Raw genomic sequence first — 27,511 nt, forward strand, 5'->3', positions numbered from 1 at the left:
TCTTGTATTTGATATACGCCCTGTTGGTCACACATTCACCAACGTCACGCTTTTGGCTGGCCAATGGGGATTTCAATATACAATTAACGCCAAGCGCCGGCCCGTCCGCCCATGCGCATGCTCGCCGGCTGACTGACAGGTGGGGCGTGGCTCGGTGTCAGGCTCAGTGCTTCGCTCGCTGAGCTCCCGCTGCTGAGTAGCTACAGCTGTACCGGGCGGAGGATACGAGCGACAGGAAGATGAACAGAGGGAAACGGCGCTGAGACCCGCGGCCGAAAATAACGGTATGAGATCATCCCATTCAGTGTATAGGGCAGAATCGGGGAGCATCTTCCAGCGGAATGTTTACCCGGTGAGGGGATGCGGAGCAGCGATGTGGTTCTGATTAAGGTATATACACTTCCTATTCTTGGAACTACACCGAGGACCATGCAGCGCGCAGTGTATGAAATCCGGCAGATCTATATGATACGTTTAATGCCACACATGCTAATGCAGTGCGCTTATAAGAGCAGCATTTGTATAATGTTGCATTTTTATGTGCTCATTATATAGTCCAGATGCTCCTTTTGCTCATGTGTACGTTAGCTGATTGCATCAACATATAATAATACATCATTGCATATATATATATTATAATATTGAGTATGTAAATATGTTATATATATATGTATATAGTATGTTTGTTTATATATATATAATGTGTGTGTAAATATATTATATATTTTATGTTTATTTATTTATAAATATATATATAATCAGACTAAGCTGCTGTTTTCCATGTTAATATTTCAATTGCAAACCACATTCACAGCAAAAGAAGTCTGACAGCTTCATCTGCACCCCTCTGCTTAGAACAAACAAGCTCCCCATTTAAATGCCCCCAGATAAAAGGCTTTTGTGTTAAACACATGTCCCTTATTATAGAGTGTGTGTTCTGGGCCCATTTCGTATTTAATTTCATATGATTTCATAGAGCATCATGTGACCTGAGACCCATTTAAGGGCATGGTGGACACTAGGCATCAACAAATAATTGATATAGACTATAATTAGTACGCAAACCAACTCCTCAAATTATAATAAAAACCATGCTATTTGGAAGTATAATAATGAAATAGATTTTTTTTTAAATTTATTATCACATTGTGATCTTGGCCCACATACAACATGAGCACCATTATTATATGGTGGGTGCATACTTCCCTTTAGGATCCAAATCCACCTGTCCCCCTCCCAGAGTTCTTCTTTCTAGGAGCTCAGAATGTTTCTTTTCCTAGATGCCTTACTTGGATAACATTCATAGTTTTAATAACCAGACCCCATAGAGAAGAGCGCTGCTCTTTGACCATTTGAAATGTTGGAAGTTATGTAGCCAACATATTGTTCCAAATGTGCAATGGTTCTCTAGTCTAAAGTACGTGTTCATATTGAGCGCGGGGTGAGTTTTATATTGAAAAATATTGTGTTTGTCTTAAAAGACGGTGGAGGGTAGAGGAATGTTGTGATGAAGTTGGGAGGACAAGGGACTGTGAAGGTGAGAAGAACACGCTATTAAGATAAAAAGGCATGCGATGATGATGAGGATTTACACAAGAATCTTAGGCAGCATTTATTACAGTTATGGGCTTCTAATATAGTTTCCTTGTGTAAATGTGTGTTGGAGAAAAATGTACACCAGTGTTGTGTATGTTGTCCCCCTATCTTAAGCCCTTCAAACCTTCTTGAGGGCACCATAGAACTGACAATTGCAAATTATTTGTGTTACAGTCTCAGCTACTAACATATTAATAAGCTTCCTCAGCGATGTATCTTGGCTGGGTGCTTCCATAGGCTTGACCCAGTGCAATGCCCCAGCTGCCCCCTAACTATGCCAATGCGGCCTGCCCTCTACCATGCAGAGCGCCGAGGTATGATGTCATATCCCGGCGCGCTGCATGTAAGAGGCTTTTGTATATAAGCGCTCTTCCTTCAAAGGGGTGATCTGGAATATTGCTGTATAAGTTTTCTATCTTCTTCCTCCATAGGGGATTCCATAACCCAGAAGGCTCATAAGAAGCTGCTTAATCTGCATGTGGAAATGCAGTATCATAGTATCACCAGTTTTTGAAAGGGAGTTAATGCTGAAAATACACGAATGCTGATGTTGATGGGTATAGAATTGCAGACAAGTAGCAGAAATAAAATCAAACCTGCTCAGTAGATTTGTGAGGTCATAGGAAACCTACAAGGCTTCTTACTCTATTAATAAAGTGAGCTTTTTTGAGACATTGGATCTCATGTCTAAGCACCCAAACACACTTAGAGAGAGATAGGACTTACTTAAAGCACTAACATGCTGCAAATTGCTTTACCGCATTAGGAGTATATGCCCCTTTTTGATCAACTAAACAACCTTATAAAGATTAAAAATATCAGTTTTTGAGCCATTAGGTTTTTTCATCAGTTTTTGAATATAGTTAGAAGACTTATCTGTTCTGCCACTTAATACCCTCCCTAACATCAATTGTTTCTGTAAATGTAACAATAAGAAACAAAACATTGTGTTTGATTGTTATACTTTATAACTATGTCCAACACAATATTTTATATCCAGAGAACATTTTTTTTCTATAGCGCTGTCTTCTGAAGCTCAAACGCTATTAAGAACTTTATAAAAGCATTCAAGAAAACTTTAAACGTGACCAAGCCTTAAAAAAAAAACCACCATGATGTTTAGAATAAAAGTAAAGTGAGAATACCATAAACTCATTAGGTTTTTTGTTTCAGTAGAAAGTCAGACCAAACAGGACTGCTTCAGCTCAAGCTTTGAATCATCAAAGTTGCCTGCAGTACCAAAACATCTTCCTGAATATGGTTAGGAGGATTTATTTTTAGACCATGACCGTTGTAATTTATTTGGAGCAGAGACCCATTGTAAACTTTGCTAACTGCCAGGCCAACATAAGCATATGTAAATGTTTAATTCCCAGCCGTGTAACATCTGGAGCAATTCTAGGAACTCTTAAAAATGGAAGAACATAACTATAATTATCTTACTGTTGTATAATTGATGTGCTTGCATGGTATAGAGCAGGCAAATTCGAGTAGAATTTAGGAGTCAGGTAGACAATCTGGAAGCCAGATAGATATTTTGTAGAACCCACAGAGATTATTATAAAATGACACAAAAAGCTAGGGGGGGGGGCAGATCTATAAATATAGGATCCATGGATACCTGACTTCTGGGATCTGCCAAGCCCTCATATAGATGGGTAAGGCGAGGGTCTTGAGGATTTTCTCGGGGATCAGCGAACCATCTTTCAGCCAAATTCATTGATCTCCACTTTTCAGCTAAAAGAACAAGTTTCAGTTACACATGCTGCGTGTTCCCTTTCTCCCTATTCTAGTGGTGCTGCTATCTATAGAATATACCACACAGGAGATTAAGATAATACATTTAAATATGTCAGTGGGAATAGTGCAGGTTCATCTCCCCTATTCAGAGACATATTGAACAATGCATCATATTTAAACTATGTCAAACTATAGAGTAGTGTAACGTTTCCAGTTGTTCCATGGCTTTGCTCTCTTATTACAAAGGTAACTTTGAAGTAATAGAACTGTTAGACCCCCCACTCATCCACTTTCTGTATGTCTTTGATTAACACATTCATGCTTAACAGTTTTGTGACTACAGCCATGGTTTAAATGGCATAAGCACAGCTGCAGATCTACCAATTAAAGCCACTTTGGTTACAGCGGGCGGATGTTTATAATGGAGTGAAACGCTTTAATTAAAAGAATAGACTAAAAAAAAAGTCCACGATCGTTCTTAGCAGAGCTGTTACTGTGTCTGTGATATGAAAGAAAGAAATGTAAGCTGCATTTATCAGGGATAGACGTCATCTGGTACTGGAACTACTGTGGACTTAAATTCCTAGGAGACGATAATATGCACAGTCAATGTTTCTACAACGTTGGCACGCATAAGAGAGCATGATATGATAAATTAAAACATGGATGATTACTGGATCTTCCATTGATTCACAAGGTTGTTTTTCATTTAAGGGTTAAGTCAGTGACCATATGCACATGGACTGACTAAATGCCCTGTCTGCTAGTTGACCAAATATGCAGTCTCCTAAATTAAATAATAATTTTGGAGGGAATATCTACCCACAAACCAAAGTAATTTCTCTGTGATTTATAATGGTATACGGACACCATGAACTTATTCCAAACATTCTTCATGCCGCATCTCTACTCCCAACCATGCCTGCCAACAGAGCTAGGCAATAATGGTAGGTCACACTTTCCAATGGCAGTATAAGTCTTACAACCACAATCCTGGATTAATACATGTTAAATGTTAACAACTGCACCAGAGATGTAAATTGAATCATTGGCAACCGTTGAACAGGATGTCTGGATACCCATTAGTTCTCAAACCAAGGCCTAGGCAATATAACTCCTGGTAATTATTTGTCATTGGCCTGTTCTTTGGCAGAAGAAGCTTCAGCTTTTCAGGCGCCAGCGATATAGAGCGGAGTTCAGAGGCTTCTGGCCTATCCCGGTAGCTCATTCTCCTTATATTACCTTATCTCTGACCCTATCCAGCTAGTCCATGGCTAAACCGTTCATATTCATTTCCTTAGGAATGGTAACATGGGAAGATTTTCAGAGAAAATGGTTTGTGGGCTTGTAGCAGATTTTGTACATTCTTGGTTATATCTATAATAAGCAGTTATGAGGATGAACAGTAAATGTTGAAAAATCGGGTTGGTTCCCATGGTGATTTTTCCATAATATTCAATTCAACTTTTCCCCAGAGTTTCCCATACATATGGCCCATATCTTCCAAGGGCCGATTTTGACTTATACAACTTTTTTTACTTATAATTACTGATAAAAGACATGAGGAAGCCTTCAAGAACAAGCGACTATATTCCTTATCATCATGCCTTGTGGTAAAATTATAGAATGTCCAAGTCTTAAAAAGGATCTGTCATTGTCAAGTTAAGATGGCTGCTTCTAGCATAAGGTGGGATTAATTCCGCAATACACCATTACATAGGTTTATTTGTTTATGTTGTTGTAATATGTTGGGCAAGTGATCAGTGGGACCTCTGTCTGTTCAAAGAGTGTCAGTAAAAAAGCTTCATTGAAAGCCCTTTTTTAAACCATGAATATAACCTAATTGATTTAGTATTTATATAGGACTTATTAATTCATACATGTGTGCCAGTTTTGGTTATTAATAGTCTTAGTTTCTTTTCAAATGTTTTATTAATCATAAGTAACTCATTGAAAGAAACTTTGGCAAACCCTGCCCTAGAGACTGTTATTGTATATCCTGCTGCTCTGGTTTTAGCAGAGATGGAGAGATAGTCTCCAGAGGAGAAGAGAGCACCCACAAGACCTTCTGCCAAGCAATCAATGTCTAGATTGTTTTTTTTATGTTCTGTTGGGTGGCAGATAGGTGCAGTAGCAATGCCAAACGTACCTAATGCCTTTTTCTTTCTATACAACCCATGGCAAAGGGGGAGGCAGAAGATGATGAAGGAAGTATGGGAGGCCAACAGTGTTTGCTCCACGTCTTTCTATATCAGTGCTAAAGGAAACATAAATGAAGCCATTAGAATTATCAATAGATATGGTTCCCATTATTGACCATAATACAGTATCCATAAAAGTGCCATAAACTAAAAATAAAAGACAACATTAAAGCAGTTGTTCAAGGTTTTCACAGAAAAACACAATTACAGGGGTAGTTGAAGATATTGCAAATGGGTAGTACCAAGACAATCCAACCACCACACTACCTCTCACCCTTTCTCTGTGCCTTATGTTTGTCACCCCATTCCCTCAAGATTGTAAGCAGGGCTCTCTCCACCTAATGTATCGGTTTGTCTTAGTCTGTCAATTGTCGTCTTGTCATATCCCTTGAATTAAATTGTATTAAGAGCTGCGTAAATTGTTGGCACTATATAAATAAAAGATAATAATAGGCATTTTATGCATAGTACTATTTTATCATACTATTATTTTGTAAGTATGTATTTGTGAAAATGCATGTATGTGAAATATAAATTTGTTTTATAATAATGCACCGGCTTCTTTCTATAAATGTAATGAATTGTAATAAGATATGGATAGTATAAATGTACGGTGTTATAAACCTAATTATTATTAGTAGGTCCAAGCATGTTTCCGATGAAATCATACTACCTCTTTTAAAATGAGCAAAGCATTAGTGAGACCAAAAGAGGAAGGAAGAAGACATTTTACAGTTTTAGGTGCCACTTCCACCTCTTCTAACCCTCAAGGAGTGGAGAAAAATAGCTGTTAGTTGATGTCCTCAGAGAGCCCTGCAGAACCCCCTGTGTAGTGTTGGATTTGTGCACAAACTAATTCGGCTTCAACCTGAGGTTGAGTATGTTTTAAAGCATAGATTATGGTGTATGGTGTATGTTTTGACTTTGTACTGAAGCGCTGAATTTAATCATCTGGATACTTCCCCGATTTGTTGTTGTCACATCCCACATCAGATGTAACAACATGCCCAAGTTTCTTCACTACTTCTTCGCTCTTAAGCGAGAATCCATTGTTACACTTAAGACTGAGATTGTTTCAAGCTTTTTCACTATGTCCCTGTCCAACCATAACTTTCCTCTCTTATGTAGGAGAACCACCCAAACTATATATTGCTTTTTTAGGAGAAATATGATTTGATTTGGAAAACATGCCCATCTATATGATTATGTGCTTCTTTTGTACCAGCAACTAATCATGTTGGTCTTTGACCTCTTGGCCGTAGTGTAGGTCATGGACCACCTTCTTGGTACATGTCGGGAGCACTGTGCAGGAAAGGCAAAGTCATTCTGTATTGCTAACTTTAACAAAGATTTTGGAGAAAATTTTTAAACAGGAGGAGGTACGATTTTAAAATGCTAGTGGATACATTAAAGGTAATTAAAAATATATGAGTTTTGTCCCTGTCAGCATTCCAGTAGTAGGTGAAGGTATATTAACTTAAAAATATGTGTCTTTAAAAGTTGTTTAAAATAATATCTCGAAAATTTGACTAAGGCTACATTTTGGAGAAATTGGTACTTCTTCTACTTCAGAAAGCCTGAGCATTTCTATTGGCTGTCAGACAGTGTTTATGCCAGCCCAGCCAATAGAAAATTGAGCCCTCAGGCTTCAGGATTAGATGCAATAAGAGGAACATAGGTAGTTAGGTAGTTCCTTAACACTTTTTTAGGGGGTTTTAGGGAGTTATGCCTTTAGAGATATGACTGTAATCTGTATAAGAATATAACAGCAGTTAGTATAGATGCTGAATTCTTTCAGTCAAACCACAGAAACCTTGTTTTTGTAGAATTGTGAGCTAAGATAGCATGTCTGAGGTTTCTTTGCTACTTCCTGTTACAGAGGAAGTAGCAGCCCTAGATACAGTAGTTGGAAAGGTGTGCAAGAATGGTCTTTTTTAACACATTCAGTACTAAAGAAGCACAACTATAGGCCTCTGTTTGCCATCTTAATCAATTAAGTCACTTGTACAGTGTGACAATTTGCAAATAAATATCATATTTATAGTATACTGGCTAAAAGTGCCACTTAATAGAGGTGCATTAGTGCATTAAACAAGGAGAAAAATGTGATGTTTTTAAATGCTTGGTGACGGGTAGATGCAGTAGCAATGCCAACCCATGACGGACAGTCGGCAGGAGATGATGTAGGAAGTATGGGAAGCCAACTGTTTGCTCCACTAATCCACGTCCATCATACACCTCCTCTTGTCTTCCTGATACTTTACTAATTTTGTATCTTTTGTGTTTTTCATAATTGGTACATAAATTAGGAATGGAAAGATCAGATAAGTACCTAAAATGTTCACAGAATACCTGGATAGGCCAAGGCTGGCTCCAGTCTTAAAGTTGGCTGAGTTGGGTGCATGTGAAGGTGTCCTATGTGTTTTACAAGACAAGGGGGTAAAAACTGGCCAGGTCTGAATCCGGCACCCTATGCTTTCCTGTGGCTCCTAGACCCAAGCAAAATGTGTCAACCCCTGATATAAATAATTAAATAAGAATAATTAAATGTTCTAAGTCTCAGTGGGGATTTATGTCTGGGCACATTTACAAACAATTTCCTTTGTTACAATGTAAATGTATTCATGTTAACACACTTTTGAAATCCTTGGGGCTCGCATTTTATTTTTGCCCTTTTTTGTACAGCTGATGTATTGCAATACTTTTTTGGTTGGTATATAAATTACATTTATACCCAGTCCCTGACATATAATATCAATATCAATATCATCCCGAGTGGGTTAATCATATCCCCGTCCTTGGGTTTTTGTTCATTTGTGCTCCTAGTAACACATACATTTTATTCAGAAATACCAAACATTAAAACAGCTGTAATTCTTCAGATTTAATAACTGTTAGTACGCCCTCTATTCTGATTGCCGTTTTCAATTGTAATTCTAGAAAATGGGTGAACAGCCAAAGTTCAGAACTTAAATTTTTATGACAGTATAATTCATTGCCATGTTAAGAATGTTCCTTGGCAGAAGGATAACCACAAACCTTGTCATGTCCTTAATTTTAAATATACAATTCCACAAAGAAAAATTATACTTTGTTTTAATATTTCTTTTATATTTCCTTTAAATTTATACCGTTGATTCCAAAATGCACTTTAAGCAGAAGGAATGTCTAAGAATATATTTGTCTTTATTTTTGTATTATCTCGATGTTCACTAAAGCATACCTCCCAAGTATCTGTCTTCATCAAGAACAGTCCTTCTTTGAGATCCAAATCACTTTGTCCCTCTTTCCTCCAGCTCAGAATTTTGGATGAGTATAAGTGAATCACAGTGTTCTACAGCCTTCTAAATTGTATAGAACCAACAGGATATTGTCTATAAAATAACATTTTCTGCCACATGAGCATAAAAACATAGCGTGCAGCTGCACATATCCAGTTATCAGACGGCTGCTGGCCTTAAAGTACCTTGGCCACCTTGTCATCGGCAGTTTGTGCCTGGTAGCATTAAAAAGTTTTAGTACATTTCCAAACCTAGCCATACTGCTAGCCACAACCCCTACACTAAATGTGTCCCACTTTGGCCTTTTGAAATGGTGGAAAGAATACTACGGGGTAATAGTTGTGTGAATGTAACTGTTAGTAGCCATCGTAGTAAATGCTCGTATATTTGTACACCTGAACCTACTTAGAAACAAACAATGCCTTTAGCCTGAATTCCAGACTGAGACAAAATATAACGGTTGATGTATGTGGGTTTTTTTGTTTTAATTAATAGCTGCGATGTGCAAAATAAGAAATGTTCTATTCTACCGATATGGATGGAGTTATAGAGAGCAGAAATAATGTTTACTTTTGCAGCTTTTTTTTTCCCATGGAAAAATATCCCATATTTACTAATCTATTGGGAAGAACGATTGATCAAATCATTTATGTCCCCCAAATTTATGAAGTTTGCTGGTGCATGTTCTGAGTCTAGGGGCGAGGGCGCTATTTCATGACATCACACACATCACAGATAGAAACTCAGAGAAATGGATCGCTAGACAAGACCGTATCAGGGTCAACATAGGGTGATTGAGCCATGTGGTGGCTGCTAGTATACAGAGCCATGAATGCTGGGCTATGAGACACTAGCTCACAGGTTATGTAGAGACACCTTCTGAAGACACTGATGTGGCAAGAGTCCGTTAAGTTCAGGTCCCACGCAATATGAACGGTGGAACACATGCGTTATAAAGGACTTACCCCTACAAATGTCTAGTGCAAGACATGTCAGTTTAGCTTTTATAATAAAGCAGGGTTATATCCATGTGTATTAGTTAGAGCCAGTTGTCTCCAGGAGAAACTATGAACCGTGGAGTTATTTCTAAAAAGCTATTTTGGTGAACATTTTTGATTGGTTATTGATAATAAACCATACTTTAGTGGTACCCAGGAAGACAATAAAAAATCCTGGGATACTACGCTCTTACTTTTGGTCACCTGAAGTCTCCAAGCTAAAGAATATCTTCAAAGGCCCCTTATAAGAAAAAGTCATAATTAGTGATGATTCTTCTGTGATTTGTACACCAATAAAAAAATTAACTTTGTAATAAATATAACTGCAAATGTGTTTCATCTTTATTCTCCCCAGTCTGTTAAGCTCTTCAGCCTATGATTCTTCCAGAATAAAACAAAAAGTTGGACTAGCCCAGTATATTGCATCGAATTACCTTGTAATTTCAATATGGCTGCCAAAACTACTGTAGGCATCCCCATGAGATCTTAAATCTGTGCTGCGGCCTTAGTTTTAAAAGACATTAAGACAACTGGATCCCCTACAATTCTCATGGGAACCAGCAGCTCTAAAATCTACAATTCTCTGTTTTCCATTACCTCATATTTGACAAGCCTCAAAGAAGAAATAATTGGCTACCATCCCATGTTCCAGGATGCCAAATTTGTATTTATTTGCTTTCCTTTTAAAGTACAAGCTTATTTTTGGCTGTAACGGCCTGAATATAAGATCATAGTTTGTTTCCATGTAGAAGGAAAAAAAATAATTCTATAATTAGCATTTTCCAATGTAAATGGAAATTATGGAGCATGTACATAGGGAAAATTGTACCATATTTTATATTTTTTTATTGTCTGAAACATACTGAGAAAATAAAGGAACCGTATTTATTTAATTATAGTCTCACTAAGCAACATGAGCTTGTCTTGTAAAAATGTAATGTAAATCGCATTGTAACTTGTTTAATTGTATTGAAAATGTATTTTTCTAAGTTAAATATCTGCTGAAGCACCACATAAACTGTAAATTACATTTCTCTTTATAGATCTTACTGGAGAGATATAAAGAAGACAAAAACTTGTATACTCCCAAAGAACTTGGTCATTCTTATGGACTGGAACAGGCATAGGTATGCATGTATAGCTGTAAATATAATTACTAGAATGCAGAAGTGATCAACCACAAGTAAAAGACTGTTTTCTGTGACATCATGGAAACAGAATGTCTTTGTAAGGCTTATAGATGATTATTTATATTCATTACACCTGGTCAGTTATCCAGTAAAGTATTACAGATGCATGATTGTAATGTACAGATGGCCTCATTATTGCTTTAAATGGGCAGACGTGCTTTTATTTATTTATTTATTTTTTGATCCCTATATTTCAGTGTAACAAACTGTTGTGATATGTTGTGTATAGTCACCTACGCTGGTATTGCGCTTGTATCTAGAACCACATATTCTATTTATTAGGGTTGGTATAATAACTTATGGTAAATAGTCTTTCTACCCACTCTAGTATTTTTGGAGAATTATAAAAAAAAAAGTCCGTCTCAACAATAGAAATTACAATGCATAGGCACTTAAGGCATGATTCCGGTGCCATGGTTCATTTAATTCTAAAGAATGTGCATATTAATTAATATAATGCCTCTAACAGTAATTTATGCCCTCTTAAACATTGTGGTATATATTTTCTTAATTGTATATTTATTGTATACATTTTTAAATCCACATTTCCCAAAATATCACAGCAAATTCCCAATAAACAGAAACAAATAACAATAACCAAGTCCTCCCCCCTCAATATCGCACTGTCAGTCCATTATTTCTTGTTTTAAAAGTCAACCCTTTGTCCTATGCAGGGCCGGCGCGACAATGGAGCCGAGTGGGGCAACTGGGGCAGGGATGGAGGGAGAGGAAGGGTAGATAAGGGGGGGGGGCGGCATTTTAAAATTCGCCCCAGGCGGCGTTTTTCCTTGGGCCGGCCCTACTCCCATGGCTTGGGTGTGTTAATCACAGCACTTTTTTTCTTAACCATGGAGTTGGTCAACTTTAAAATAACCTTTTTTTGTAAAAGGAGATGGTGATGCATCTTGTTTTGGAAAAAGAACTATAAAAACCTTGAAGAATAGTAGTTTGCCTTAGTATGCACTTAAATATATTATATAAAAAGGAATCTGTGTAGCTGCCTAGTAGATGTCGGTGATAAGAAGGTAACCAGTTTAAGTATGTCCATAACATACAACCTTCATGTTGACCCCCCTACCAGTTATATTTATTTTTAGATATAATGCTCATTGCCTGTTCTTGCTTTACTTCTTTATATGCGTTGTCTGTATATGTACGTTTCACCAATGTTTTGCCATGACATTTAACTGGATTTTTTTTTCTCCAGTATATTTTGTTTCTGAAGGGATCACTGAAGCATTTCATGCCTTCTTGTTATCCAAAGAGTGTCCCTATGAGAAGCTGAACTTTAACTTTCCTCCAGGCATGCAGGGGATATTATAGGATCAGTGAATGCCAGTTAGCCGTGCAAGCGTGTGCACAGATATGGGGGGAATAAAATAAAAATGCATGTCTGTTTCTTTAAATATCAGGAATCAAAGATTAATCATTGGCATTCTGTACATGCTTTTTTCTGTTTATACAGACTGCTTTTCAATTATTGATTATTTTAAGATAATTTGAGTGTGCGTTCCGTGGGTTATGTAATTATTAGTTGAGAGATTCTGTTACCTTTATTGTATTTCCCTGTTTTGGAATAATTGGCACCTTGCCACCAACTCCTTGTCAGAAGCCTAAGCATCTGGCAGCATGCTATTATTATTTATTGTTTTAGATATCGTTGTCATATTCCGCTGTACAAATGGGTAAACAGAAGAAGTAGTATATAACAATTTGACAGAAACGGGTAAGGAGGGCTCTGCTCATATGAGTTTACTATAAGACCCGCTGAAGTTCTAAAAAGAAAAATCTAAGGTTAACAAAAGGATATTTGTAAAATACTCACTTTAAAGACGATTCTTCGACTACAGACAATATAGACGCTACATGTTGAATCTAAGTGAAAAACCCATGAACAGAGAGATCTATAGATTTACATATAGATGTAAAGATCTTATTATTTTATGCAGAATTAGTGCAGTGTAGTCTGTAGGTTGTTGTAGGGATGTACAGTTACAGCCAAATGCCAAGATTTAGGTCCAGGTTGGATGTTTATGATATGGAAAGTCTGAGTCATAAGAAGGGGCTGAGACCACAAGCAGCAACTGAGTATGAGTCACAGACAGATGTGGAGCTTGAAGGCATCAAAATGTATTTTATGTTTTTAAGAACTTGGCTGTGATTGTTGTGTAAAATTCATGGACCGATCAAAGGGATACTTGCAGACAGTTTACTATTCCTGTAATCCCTGTGTAATTGCCCCCATTTTTCCCACTTAGGTGGAAGTGCCTACCTGTGATTAGTGACACCTGCTGGCTGACGAGTGTATTGCCACAGAACATAACCAGTATGGTTGCAGATGGGCTTAAAAAACCTAGAAAAAAATGTGTGTATGTAATTATGAATTCAAGTAGGCAATGCAAATAAAGTGTATCGAATATTTAAAAGTCCATTTCAAACTCTACTAATAGGAGGAAAAGAATTATCAGTGCATAAGAGAAATTAAATGATGTGGTCATCTTGGACCATCTACCGATGCTGTGTTTTTTATTAAATTAGGTTGAATTTACCAATCAGTCAAACTTCTCTGAAGAATGGCGAAGATTATTTATTGATATAACATTTTTGTTAAAAAAAAGATCTCTAAAATGATTTTGCTGTAGCTTGACTATCTCATCTTGCTGATTGGCCAAAACAACTCTATAATTGTGAATTACCGATGTCACTATTCCATGGTGATATATTACGGTATTTTCATTTTGGAGAATGTGCACTGACCTTCTGATGGCAGAACAAGGATCTTCTTGTAGAGCCAGAGGAAGCCTGGAGGGCAGAACTGAACTTCTCCGTCTGGAGGAATCTAATGTTAATGTATCTGCGAATGTTTCAGGAATATACCCACGGGTACCTGTTGCAAAAGTTAAAATATTGCTTGCACAATTTTGATCCCGATCGAGCCGCCAACACATTATTCATTCAAAATGCTAATTGCATAGATGATTGAGTTTTTATTCATTTATTTACACGTTTATGTTTTTACACATTTGTTTTCCATGAATGTGAGAGCTTTCGGGAAATGTGCATAATTAGCACATATGAGGGTTACTCTGGAAAGCTATTACAGATTCCCTTGATCAACGCATCACTCATGGAGTTTTGAATGAGGTGACGGTGTAGATATGGGTTGTATAGCAGGGCTGTCGGGTGTACATTCTCCGATCATTGAATTGTAGAAGAATCCCTTTCTGCACATTAAGCACAAAGAAGATAAAAAAAAGTCTGATCTGGAGAGCCCCCCTCTTCTCATGTCCATAAAAGGCTGTCACATTTTGGAGAGCGTCCCACACACATTACTGTCCTGTGATTCACTCTGTCTACCTCCCCACCCTCCCTCCTCTACGTCTGTAGGATAAAGAGATGCTGAGCTCCTTAAGAAGGAACACCAAGACAATGAATGCATTTAGCTGCAATGCTTGGGGCCCTTTTGTGGAATATCTAGCTTAAAACCATCCTTTTGAATTTTTGCTTTATACTAAGATTGATTTTTTTTTCTAATAAAAATACTAACAGCAATTTTTTATTGATGTAAATGGAATGCACTAATTTTTAGAATTGCAGTTATGACATTTGACATAACCATGAATGGCACAAGGGTAGGGCTCACATTGGGTTGTCTCCCAAAACCCCCTCACAAGGACCAACAAAGTCCAGGTTTTGATTGGGGACAAATGTTAGGTCATTTTGGTTACAAAAACTTATATATAATAGTTCCGTTAATTTTCTTTAACCATTTGGCTTCTGGACACCTTTTCGACCTAGTCCAGCCCTACTTTTGTTTATAATGGGGCTGCTGTACACACTATCGCAGTAACTAGAACAAATTAAATTCCTTGCATGCTGACAGCTGATGTTTGGTTAGAGAAGCTTGCCAACATGCAGAAATAATTAAGTTAGCATGGATCAGTGATGTCTCTAACTAATTAAAAATGGGGTGTAAACCCTTATTGACTAAAGCTTCCTTAACACCAAATGTTCCATCTTTTGTTGTTGGCATTTGTAACATTAGAGCATGTGATCCAATGCAAGTTTGCTTATGTCAGATAAAAGCTGTTTATAAAGTTTTCACCTAAATATAACTAGGGCATGACTACAATTTTTTTCCTGGATTTCCAGGGTAAAAGAAAAGGGTACAGCTCACTCGCACTCAAAGCCATAAGGAGTGTCCGAATCTGGTTTAGAATTCTAGTTCAAGATTTTTTTTCTTTCTCATTGGGCTGTGCCTCGTAGAACCGTGTATGTACAACATTCCTTCCAGTGAGTTATTTTTGCATGTGGTTTTAGGAAGGGAAGGATCAAGCAACTAAGATATGTCTGCTGTATTTGGAGGCTGCCCCTCCTTGAATAAATCAAGGCACATTGTGGCAATGCCTTAGACCACATCTGCTGAGCTGCTTCCACTAAGGGCTTGGTTCCTTTCAATTGACTTAAGGACAATGACCTGGTCAAGTTTATCTCATGATCAATTCCATAGAAATTCCAAAGTGATGTTGTCTAAGGGTCAGCTCGATACTGGACTATAATGACCTTGTGAGAGTAAAATGTTCAATGGGTTAAAGTTTCCAAGCCAGCGTGTCTCAGCTATTACATTTTAAAAGGCTGAGGTTTTTAATTTCCTCGCTGTAATGGATCGCAGACCAGGAAGAAATAAAAAATCTGGAACATTCCCAAGCCACTGTGTATATTAGACATGCAAACATCACTGTACACGAGTGATAGCCTTCTGTGTCTTCTACTTGAAAAGTATAACTTAGCCTTACTGCCATCAATTGTTAGATTAGGTAGCTTAATATACAATTGGAAGGACAATGTTGTATCTAAAATGCAGTGCTAATGTGGTCGAGTATTTCAGTACTGTGTGAACCGGAACCTAATGTTGCAGAGACTAATGCTTGACATAAAACCACAAGGCTCATCTGAGATCTGGATGCCTAGTGGACCTGTATCATTACAATCATGCTTTGGTCCTAAATGGTTGTTCTGTCTCAATCCTATACTTTAAATAAACCTGTGTGTTGATGTTTACTTTATTGGAAGGGTGATAGAAAAGTGAAACAGCCTCACAGCAGAAGTTGTAGTGCTTAATTTAATAAGGGAATTTAAACATACTCTACATGGAATAGGTATTTGGCTATCCGGAGTAAGAGACATGACCAATGGCAGTATGTAGGTCCACAGAAGGACATTGCCAAAATGAGTCACTAAAAGTTCTTGATAAAGCCTTGTTCTTCCGTGTCTAAAAAACAAAAAATACATATAGTTTTATTTCTTTTATAGGCTCTGACATGAAGAAAGACATTGAAAGTCTAATAGCTCAGGAGAGAACCGAAATCATAAGCAAGTATGAGAAGGTAAGGACAGTGAGCCTGAGGGTACACACTTGAACATTACTATGGAAGGGCTTACATGTAATTAAATCAAGTAAATTCTGCTGTTTAAATCATGTTTATTCCCCTGAAACTAGAAAAGTTGAGCTGCTGCAGAATCTCTTGACATCCTAATCAGTCTGGCATCGATATGCATTCCAGAGTCTCAGAGTGCTTTGCATACTTCATCCCATAAAGCCTGGCATTCTTGAGCATACAGCCCAAGATGTTTTTGCATTCTTTGACACACCAACTAATAACTATAGACTTTTAGTTCAGGAAACCAATTGATACACAAGTTTGTCACCTTGTGTCAGAGCTCAGCTTTCATCAGCCAATCCTCGTTAGTATAGTGGTAAGTATCCCCGCCTGTCACGCGGGAGACCGGGGTTCGATTCCCCGACGGGGAGGTGCCAATGTTTTATAAACATGCATGGGATAAATATGGTAAAGCAGGAAAAACAGTCAAAAATACTTTATTTCATACAGTTGTACAGATTATACACATTTTACAACTTACGTCTTGTGATAGGAAAAACGAAATATTCTCTGGCTTTATTAGCGTATTTCAGGTAAAAATAAAAAAAAGATCTGTAGGGCTTCTGAATAAGTATCTAAGAGAATAACGGGAAGAGTGCATATAAAATTATGTTTTAAATGTAATCATTCTGATTTACAGTTTCGCCTTTTCTCTATCCTAGGGAAGGCAGCAGGGAGCTCAGATTGACCCGTGGGAGGATGCTGACTTTGCTCTGTACAAAGTCACTGACAGATTTGGATTCTTACAGTAAGCTCAGCCTATCGGTTATTTGTAGTGAATGGAGTAGAAACGTAGCTGAAATAATTGCATCAGGTGGCTATAAACGTCCATGAGCGCAGGACGCAGCTTTGGATCAATGATTGCATTCAACCGTTATTGTTTTCATATAGACAGACAGTTTTGTGATAAAAGTCCTACAGTACAAACACCATTACAACTACAGATACTTATACAATACTTACATAATCTTATGACTTTCCATCTAAAACAGTAAAGAAATAATATTTTATTTAAAACGTGGAGGCCAGGTGTGGCATGGATATTGCCATTTTAGCACATCTTTTCAAGACAAGTATTTTTTTAATCAATATTGAACTGCTTCCATTGCCTTATGGGCAGAATGGCTGGTCTTCTGCAAAACTGGAAAACCTATTATGAACGTGGTTTCCCCACTGGCGATATTTAACAAGGTCACACCAGCATGAGTTTTTGTGTAGAGAGAATTGATTGGGTCCAGAAAAAAAATGTATTTCTCAAAAGGTAGTAACAAACTTCTGCTATGTTATTTTGAGAGGAAATAACCTTAAATTTATAAAAGTGGACGGCACTGCATAGTAAAACAGAAATATGACTTGATCTTTTGACTTGCAGTGAACAGGAGTTGCCGTCATGCAGCGCTCTGGAGGAGAAGGTGCTTATTTTTCTTTATTCTTTTTTTTATTAAACCTATGTTATCTATATTGAATACAACTCCCCTCCGTATTTTTGCATATTTCTAGTATTTTAGTATTTTTTGTGGCTTATTTCTTTTTTTTTTTCTCCTTTTCATTCTGACAACCTTTCTTTGTTTCTTTTCCGTTTCATTTTCATTCCATTTGCAAGTATAGCACCTTCAGTATGACACAAGGGTTTTTTATTTAGGTAATATGCTAGCTATTGTTTATTTGATGTTGACCTTATCTTAAACCACAGCCACAGCCACTCTCTGTCACCCACACATTCAATGCATACGGTCTAGTTCCTGGTGCATAACATAACATAAGGACAGAAAAGAATTAGTCATGTTGGATAGTATCTAGATCAGTGGTTCCCAACCCAGTCCTCAAGGCACCCCATCAGGGGAGATATTGGTAATGACCACATTCTATTCCTATAGGGAGATTCATAACACATAGACCTTTGGTGGCCCTTAATGACTAGGGTAGGAACCACTGCTTTAGATGCCGACTCTGGCTATATGTGAAACAGCAGGTGAATGTTTGAGCACATTGTGCTCCTCTCCTACCTACCATGACCATCAGTACACATAATTTTCTCTCAACCCCAGCAAAAGTTGCAGGAGATAGAACGTGTGGACAAATGGCTGAAGATGTTGAAAAAATGGCCCAAGTACAGGAACAGTGAAAAGGTAAGTGTGTATTTGTAGGTGGAATATGGTTTCATCTTTCAAAGTTAAAATCACCTCTAAAGCCCAACACTTCATTTGGCTTTGGTTGAGTGTGAGTTGAAGCTAAACACACTACTTGGTCTTTGCAAGCATCCATGTGGACTTCTTATCCACCAGCATTTTCCTGTGTGTTTCTTTATGTTTCAAAGAAGTATAGTGTGGCTTGCCAAGCTCTGCCACCAGGCCCATCTCTACCTCATCTAAAGCACTGATTTTTATTTATTTATTGTTTTACCTGTGAGATGCAGATGTACTCATACTTATTACATGCAACCCATGTTACAGTATATCATACACTCCCTCATACTTACACTGCCTTGCAAGTACAATAGCTGACGATCCAGTAGGCTGAATTTGGTTACCATGCTATATTCATTGTTGCTAATGGAGATAATTGATCCTTCCAACTGTAACGATTAGGTTACAAGAGGATAAGTCGTGTATATAGATATATATATATATATATATATATATATATATATATATATATATATATACACGTGACAAAACTACTAATTAATCAATAATGACAGTTAATCAATAATCCCTCTGTACATACCTTGCTAGGGCTCATTTTTTTCCGCTTTGTATAAACAGGAGATCAATCAACCCTTTCCTAATAGATTATTTCATAATTAACTATGTTCTCTTTGTCCCTGTAGATGTTCCGCCGTGTGTACAAAGGAATCCCATTGCAAGTGAGAGGTCAGGTCTGGTCCCTGCTATTGGATGTCGACGTGATGAAATCTGCAAATGAAGGAAAGTATGAGGTAAGATTGCATCAGAACTGATCTCTGATAGAAAAGAATAATGTGCAATTAGGACAAATCAGATACTAAGTCAAGCGTAAAATACCCTGAATTATTGAAAGACACGGTTTTTGGTTTGTCTGTTTCTGGTGCTAATGGAGGCAATGCAAGCCATTTTTGAAGCCTTTAACTTTTTAATTATTTATACTTCGTACTCGTACAGTGCTACGAAATTTGATGGCGCTATATAAAATAATAATCATTTGTACAAAAAGAATTACTCCAGTCTACACATGAAAGACACAGACACATATATTTATATATATATGGTAGATATATTTAGCTATTGATTTCTTCTCTTTTTGTGGCCAAGCGTACACGCACCATTATGAGTGTACCAGTTGGATTGCGGGTGAAGCCGCTAATATAGTTCGCCTAGCAATGTATAGATGAATTTAGTTTTCCCTTAAAGAGCCACCCATTTTTTTTGTTCTTTTAATGAAGCATTTTCCTAAACCTTACTTATATTAAATTGTAAATTATATCATTAAATGATGTTGTAATTGATTGTGTATTCAATAAAACAGAAAATGAAAGAAGTATCCAAGATATATTCAACGGAAATAAAACAGATAGATTTGGATGTGAACCGCACCTTCCGCAATCACATCATGTTCCGGGAACGATACGGAGTCAAGTAAGTGGCAAGCACACAGCTTATGTTTGTCTGTCTTGCTATCTAGGTACTTGCTGGTGTGACATGTATAAACCACATCTGATGCATTGCTCAAATCAGTGAAGTTTGTCCCTGAGTTTGATGTACCCTATAAATATATGTAAAGGGTATGAAATACCAATGTGTAAAATAAATATATGTATTATTTAGAACAATTTATTTTGCTTCCTAAAACTGTGAGCATTACACCTGAGATTTTATGGTGGTCAGACATTTTATCACAGTTTCTTCATGAAATGACTCATGTAATATTATTTTTTTAGGCAGAGGGCGCTGTTTGATGTGCTTTCAGCATATTCTGTCTACAACACGGTGAGCTCCATCTACTTGTCTTTATGTGGATCTACAAGTTCCTTCTAATACTGAAAATATCTCTAACCAGAAACATACAGCTGCAAATTGCTTTCTCTTGTACTAGGTGCCCAGTACTAGTTGGTTCACCCAACAGTGCTGATATGTAGAATGAATCTGCATGCTGGTATATATCACAGTGTTGTTTCATGTTATTCTCTGCAGGAAGTTAGTTACTGCCAAGGAATGAGCCAAATAGCAGCTGTGCTGCTTATGTACTTGAATGAAGAAGATGCTTTCTGGGCCTTGGCACAGCTTTTGACCAATCAAAGACATGCGATGCATGGTAAGCGGTTAGCTTTTTAATTCATCTGCAAGGGGGAGAGATAACAGGTACAGGAAACAGATGTTGCTGAACTATAACTTCCATGATTCTCCACTAGGCTTGAGCAGCCAAGGCTGACCCAAGGGTTTGTAGCTTCCTTGATGAATTAACCTCTCTAGTACGCATTTCTGCATGTATGTACCTGCCTGCTAGTATAAGGGAGAGCTTTTGGCACAGCCTCCTTAGCATAGCGTTCCGGGAGCTGCATGTCTTTAAGACATCCTTTCACCATAAAAACGGTACAAGACAGGGATGCCCGATGTCCACGCTTCTATTTGCACTGTGCCTGAAACCCTCTAGCTGCAGCAGTCTGAAGACAGATATAACAGAAATTAAGGTGGGCATCCATCAATATAGGTAAGGCCTCTTTGCGACATTCTGCTGACTTTAACAAATCTGGTTGTCTCCCTACCATATCTATACAAACTACTGACAGACTTCTTTCAGATCTCTGGCTATAAAATAACCATGACTAAATGTGAGGGCTTAAATGTCAGCCTGACAGGAACAACTAGAAACAGTCAAGCATAACTACCCATTCCAGTGAGAAACCTGCATTAGATGGGGATCAATATCACTAATAACTCAAACATCTATCTTCTCATAATACAAACCCTGAAAAGAGAACCGGTACAATGGAACAAATACTAGATCTTGTAGCCTGGGCGAATGTATGCATTGACGATGAACTCTCTTTGTATACTTTACCATTTCCGTATGCTTCCTTTTCCAGTCCGAAGCAGAGACATAGAAGACCTACAAACACAAGTTTACATTTATTTGGGGGCACAAAAGACCCAGGATTGGCATATAAACTTTGCATCTTCCTTAAGACAAAGGTGGACTTTCCGCTCCTTGACTGACGTCCTATTATCTAGCTGCTAGAGTCTCACAACGTGAGGCCTGGTCCTTTAATGGGGACCCATCCCATCATATACTGGGGCCAAAGATTTCTGATGGTGTCCCTGGTTGAAACTAAAACTCTCATGTAAACCCCAATTTGTTTATCCCTTTGAGTGGATTTCATCATTGATCTTTATACGTTTTTCTGCAAGACATGTTTAAAATGCAAGTTTATTATATTTGCATTCAATGCTTTTTCCACTCCTTCCTACAGGGTTTTTCATCCCCGGTTTCCCAAAGCTCCAGCGATTTCAGAGTCATCATGAACAGATCCTAAGCAAGGTGTTTCCCAAGCTCAAAAAACATATGGTAAGCAGACACATATTTTGTCATTAAAAGCCATGTCACCATCTATATGTGTAATAGACCATGTGAAGGAGTTTAGTGAGAGGAGGTGTGTTTCATATTGAGAGTTATATATTAGGAGCATCAGTGTAAGGTGGTACAGTCACCTACATCTGCAACTATCCTACAAGTGTCCATGACATGAGTGGCTGGATCACGTGATTTACTAGCAACCTTTACCACTTCCTGTCATCCCAGACTCACTCCTGTCCAATACAGCTGTTGCCCTCTCCCATCTTGCTTTCATTTATTTTTGCATTATAACAGTTTATGTATATTTCGTCACATAGATTTACAGCAAGTAAAAGATAAGCAGGGTATAGAGATGGCAAACGGTTCAGCCAAGCCTCTAAACCGAGCTCGCTGCAGCTCCTGTATAGCTCTTCCCTAGACCTCTTTATTCTTTCAGTCATAGTTGGATAATGGTCATTTATATTTTTAATAGGACAAGGAAGACATGTCAACTGGCATTTATACCACAAAGTGGTTCCTACAATGTTTCTTGGACAGGGTAAGTAGATTTGGAGGGTTCAGCATATTTGTCATGGAAACTGAGGTGTAGTGGGGAAACAAATCATAGTTATTTCCTTTTTCGCTTCTATCCAACCAGCCTTCAAGTTACCTCTGCTCCTCATCATTTGACTCTTTCCTCACCTTGTCCACTTTCCTCTTTCATTGTGTTTTCCTCTGCTCTTTTTATTTCATCTACCTCATGTCTATCATTTATTTCCTCAAACTTTCCATAACTGATCCCTACAAGAGGATGTCCATTTCTCACCCATAGTCTTCTTAACTTCTTAAGACACTGAGTTTCACGTAGTATCTGCAGCACTTTTGATCTGCAGCTGTTTCTTTTTTTCTCCAGACACCATTTACTCTCACTTTGAGGCTGTGGGACATTTATATCCTGGAAGGAGAACGAGTGTTACCAGCCATGGCTTATACTATATTAAAGCTGCACAAAAGTAAGATTTTCCCTGATTTTTTCCATTATATAAAACGAGGAGAAACCACAGATGGGGTTTTTTTTAGCAATCAATAAACCGAGGCTCAGCTAATTTAATAATAACAAACATAACAAAGAAAAAAAAAACACTAGAGGATGCTTTATGAAAAAAAAATGTATATGTTGTACATATCCTATATATGTTGTACTGGTTACACATTCTATAGTTATCGCCTGATTATTTGCCATTTAGTGCTTGTCAAAAACTTGAGCATCGCAGTATAAGAGCTCTGTGTGATTTTTATGGCAGAACGTTTGCTGAAGATGTCTATGGAAGATCTACGAGAATTTCTACAAGAAAAAATTGCCAGATCTCTAAGCTATGATGACGATATTGTGGTTGAACAGTTACAGACATCAATGGCTGAGCTACGCAAGATGAAGCTTGAGCTTCCTCCTCCAGGTACCTTTTTTTCTCTCAAGTCTTGGAGAATGAACGTGTAGACAATGAATCTGTTAAAAATAATATATTTAATGTTCAAAGTCTCCTACACAGATATAATTTATTATACTTGCTACATTGGTGTAGGCTGATCCCTTTGTTGGATGTACATTATGGTTGTTGCATTTTTATTTAGCATTTTTGTAACATATACATGTATGATTACTTTTTATATAAGGCTCTTGTGTATTTGTTTTTTGTTCCAGGTAAGGCTGAGGAATTCCCCAAACAGACACTAGGTCAAGACATCCCTGTTAATCTTCTTCCAGTTGTGCCTTGTCAGAGTAAACCAGTGTGTGAAAGTACCCCAGAGACCACAAAGCAGCTTCCCACAGATATCAATGAGAATACTTCTAAGACAGGTGGCAAAGACAGCAACAGTACAATAATTAAGGAACATAATGGTAAATCTAGACCTGTGCCCGGTGAAGACGTGTTCATTGAGCAGGAGGACATACCAAAAAATGACAAAGATCTTATGATTCAGCAGTATGCATTGACAAGTCCAGAAAAACAGCCACAAACGGAAATAAAGGGTGGAATTGCAAATGAATCTCTTCACAATGATTTACAGGTACATATGTTAAAAAAAGCCATGGAGTTGGCTGCTCAACCACAGTCAGTGGATAGTGGAGTTGAAAATAAGCTGGAAAATGGTTCTCTGTTTTGCACGTCAATAAATTCTGCTGAGCATGAGTCGCCAGAATGCCCACAAGATGGTAAAGAAACCCAAGTAGTGAACACTCCAGCACCAAAAGACAGTGCCAACAATGGTTCCCTAAAATCTCACCAAGACAGCAGTTTAGCCGAAATACCTTCTCAGTCCACAGAGGATATACAAGCAGAGGAATCCATGCCAGAGACTTTTGCTTCCACACAAAATCAAACTAGTATTTCGTCTACTTGTAAGGATTTCGGATCTTGTGATTCACTGTCTTGGTCTCAAGGGATAAATACCTATGTACCACAAAAATGTGATCTCTCCACTTCTCCTCTTGTTAAAGAAGAAAGTACTACTTCAGCTGGTGCAGCAGAAATGGTATCCCTTTTTCCTCCTGGTTTAGAAAACGAAAGGCGCCCTTCTAATGCTTCCCAGTACGATAACATGTTAGGTTTGGACCAGACAGAATGGCCTTCGTGCCCAACAGATGCGTCCTTGCATAATTTAGAAGCAGAAGGATGGCCAACTAATATTTGCAATGTCTTAAATTCGTCTATAGAAATTACCAAAGACACAGACAAGCTTCCAGAGCTCACACCTGCAGTGAGGTATAGCCAAGCACCATCGGGAAGTGTGCCTACATTACTTGTTACCCATATTGACCAACAACAAACAGTTACTACCCGTACGGGCTCTGCTCCATCTATACCTGACAATTATACCCCCTGCCAGGTAGTAAAGAGCATCACTCCAGTACGAGTGTCGCATGCCACTTGTGAAAACTTTCATAATGGGAAACAGAAGGCTCTTCCATTGCTTGATAGTTCAGAACAAGTTCTTTTGTTGCTCAATCATAATAAACCTGGAAAATCTGACGAGATAGATACCAACTCTCCAGTTACTAACAGGAATGGTCTGTCAGACTTCACAAAAAAGCCCCCGCCTCCCCCGCAGAGCTCCAAGCCGAAGGTGCCAGCAAAATACCCGTCCGTTCAAAAAGCCAATTCAGAGAACAATTTCATGTCGGGACATCAAATCATGACACACATGTCAAAGTCGGTGACATTCTGAAGAGTTCACATGAGGTGGTGCCTGACATTGCATTTTATCTGTATTTCATTGTGCTGTGCATTGTGGGAGCCATTTTTTATGCAGGACATAAAAATATAGGTGTGATCCATTGCATAAGAACTTAATTTTTGGCCCAAATGGAGGTTGTTCAGCTGCGCTGGTTTGTCTGGCTGGACTCTTTTTTTGTTTTGTTTTTATTTGTTTTATATAAACGAATCACAAAGTGCTTTCTTTTTTTTTTCTATTATCGTGTATTGGTTGTCTAAAAGACTAATATAAAATCTTGCTTATATTGAGAATATGCGCAACAAGTCATATGCTCAATATAGTCTATGGGTGAGAATGGTTTTTGTACTGACAGCAAGTTTATTGAAAATATTTTTTTGCTGTCTGGTCTGAAAAAGCATTTCCAGAAGTGAAGCGTCTATACAAGGGACAAAGTGATAAAACATTGTTATCTTCTCTTGCATTTACTTAAACAAAATCAAATTAACAGTGGTATTGTCTACTTGTGTATGGAACCTCTCCATTTTACCAGCACTTCTTATTATTCCTCGCAACTCTAATTTTTTGGTTCCTTAAACTTTTCCAGCAAAAGGTGGTCCGATGGTATTTTAAGGAAGGCACAATAGGTAAGTAAAATTCATCAGAGAAGGACAGGTAACATTCACCTATGGGGAAACAGCCCAGTAATTAAGATGTTCAAGACACATTTGCATGACAACTACCTTGGATCACCTCCACGTTATGCATTCCTGTCCAACAAACATGCAGCAAAAGGATGAATGCAAAAAGGAGCACAGAAAAAATCCAATCAAGGTACATTCTGTCTAATGTCAATATTAGAAGTAAAACACAAACAAAAATGATTAAAAAAAGAAATGAAAGTTCTGTTTTTGGCAAATCTTCAAATCAATTCAGTCTAGGGTGCAAATATGTCATTGACCCCATGTCATAATGAACCCATGTCCGCTTTATTTTTTCCCATACCTTTTTAAAATGTTGTTACGGAATTGCATAACTGTGGTGAAAATAATATATAGCTTGCATTGTTTACAACAAATCCATATAATTTCTATTATAAGTAAAACATTACTTTTTAATTAGAAATATTAGCTTTGGTCCACCCCTTGTAGAAGCTATGCAATATCCACCAATATTCTGGATATATCATCAGTATTATAATTACACATTTTGCCATATGGGCAAAATAACCAGCAGATATGTTTTTCAGTGTTCCTGCAATAATGATTTGCAACATATTTATTTACTTTTTTTAAAGATATTTTAACAGAAATCCAAAGGGTTTTTTTTTTAATATTTTGGTTTTCATATGTATTTATTTATCTATCTATATTTGTTTTTTGTTTTTCTTAGCAACATTATTGTCATATTAAATTTCAAGGAAGAAATGTTAACATTGCAAGTTTTTTTTTTTTAAATGTCTGACTTCTAAGATAGTGAGAGACCCCAGTGTATTTCCCCTTCTAGAAAGGTAGACCTGTTCTTTGTGACTCATTAGTGAATACCCCAACATGGAAACAGCATTTTACCACTCGGCTATTCTGGAGCATATGGGGCCCTTACAGAGTAGTGTCTGTAGTCTAACAATCAAGGTTGACAACACTCATACTGTCCTGCATATATAGAATTTGTTTGATAAATGAATATGTTGCATAGTCGAGATTTTGTAGTATTTTAAGTATTTTTTTAATGTCTTGGTGAATAAAAGTTGGCAGTTTTGCAAATAACTGAAGCTGTGTGCAGGATAATTTAATGCTACATGATAGACTATGGGCTTTTTCCACTAAACCCAGAGTTTTAGATACTGGTGGCTCTGTTTAAAAAAAAAAAAAAAAAAAAAAAAAAAAAAGCATTTTCTTCAAAATATTGATTGCCTCCAATCTGTGTTAAAAAAAAATATTTAGGGGATTAGTGACTGCCTGCAAGTAGTCACTTCTGGATGCACTCAGAAATTTTAGAGTTAAAATAACATTGGCTTTGCCTTTTTGAAGAACAATGCAAAATAATGAAGAATGATGCTAAATTAGAAGAAAACATGAAAATATATATGTACGCAGCATTCTAGAATTTAGATTGTAAATATTACAATTGTGATTTATGAATTCTTGTAATATCTAGATATTTTTTCTAATTTTCATCAGGCGATTCATTGGCTGGCCACAGGCAAGAGCATTCTAATTGACATGAGTATTAGGCTTCTTGTAAACAATTGTCTATTTTACTTAAGCATGCCATCCTGAAATTAACAAAAAATACAATCTGACAATATAGAAGGACCATGAT

The 27,511-nt window shown here is 37.4% G+C and overlaps 1 protein-coding gene across 1 annotated transcript; it reads left to right on the forward strand.

The window, feature by feature from the left end:
• Nucleotides 1-143: 143 nt before the first annotated feature.
• Nucleotides 144-26,070, forward strand: LOC128467933 (ubiquitin carboxyl-terminal hydrolase 6-like). Its single transcript, XM_053449680.1, has 15 exons — nt 144-284; nt 10,860-10,943; nt 16,320-16,393; nt 17,110-17,195; nt 17,820-17,859; nt 18,496-18,576; nt 19,278-19,385; nt 19,952-20,061; nt 20,364-20,412; nt 20,617-20,737; nt 21,894-21,988; nt 22,470-22,535; nt 22,890-22,989; nt 23,281-23,433; nt 23,679-26,070. Exons 3-15 carry the CDS (start codon nt 16,328-16,330, stop codon nt 25,202-25,204), a joined length of 2,601 nt encoding a protein of 866 aa, XP_053305655.1. The 5' UTR covers nt 144-284; nt 10,860-10,943; nt 16,320-16,327; the 3' UTR covers nt 25,205-26,070.
• Nucleotides 26,071-27,511: the final 1,441 nt, after the last annotated feature.

The sequence above is a fragment of the Spea bombifrons genome, chromosome 10 (genome assembly GCF_027358695.1).
Source record: "Spea bombifrons isolate aSpeBom1 chromosome 10, aSpeBom1.2.pri, whole genome shotgun sequence".
NCBI lineage: Eukaryota > Metazoa > Chordata > Amphibia > Anura > Pelobatidae > Spea > Spea bombifrons.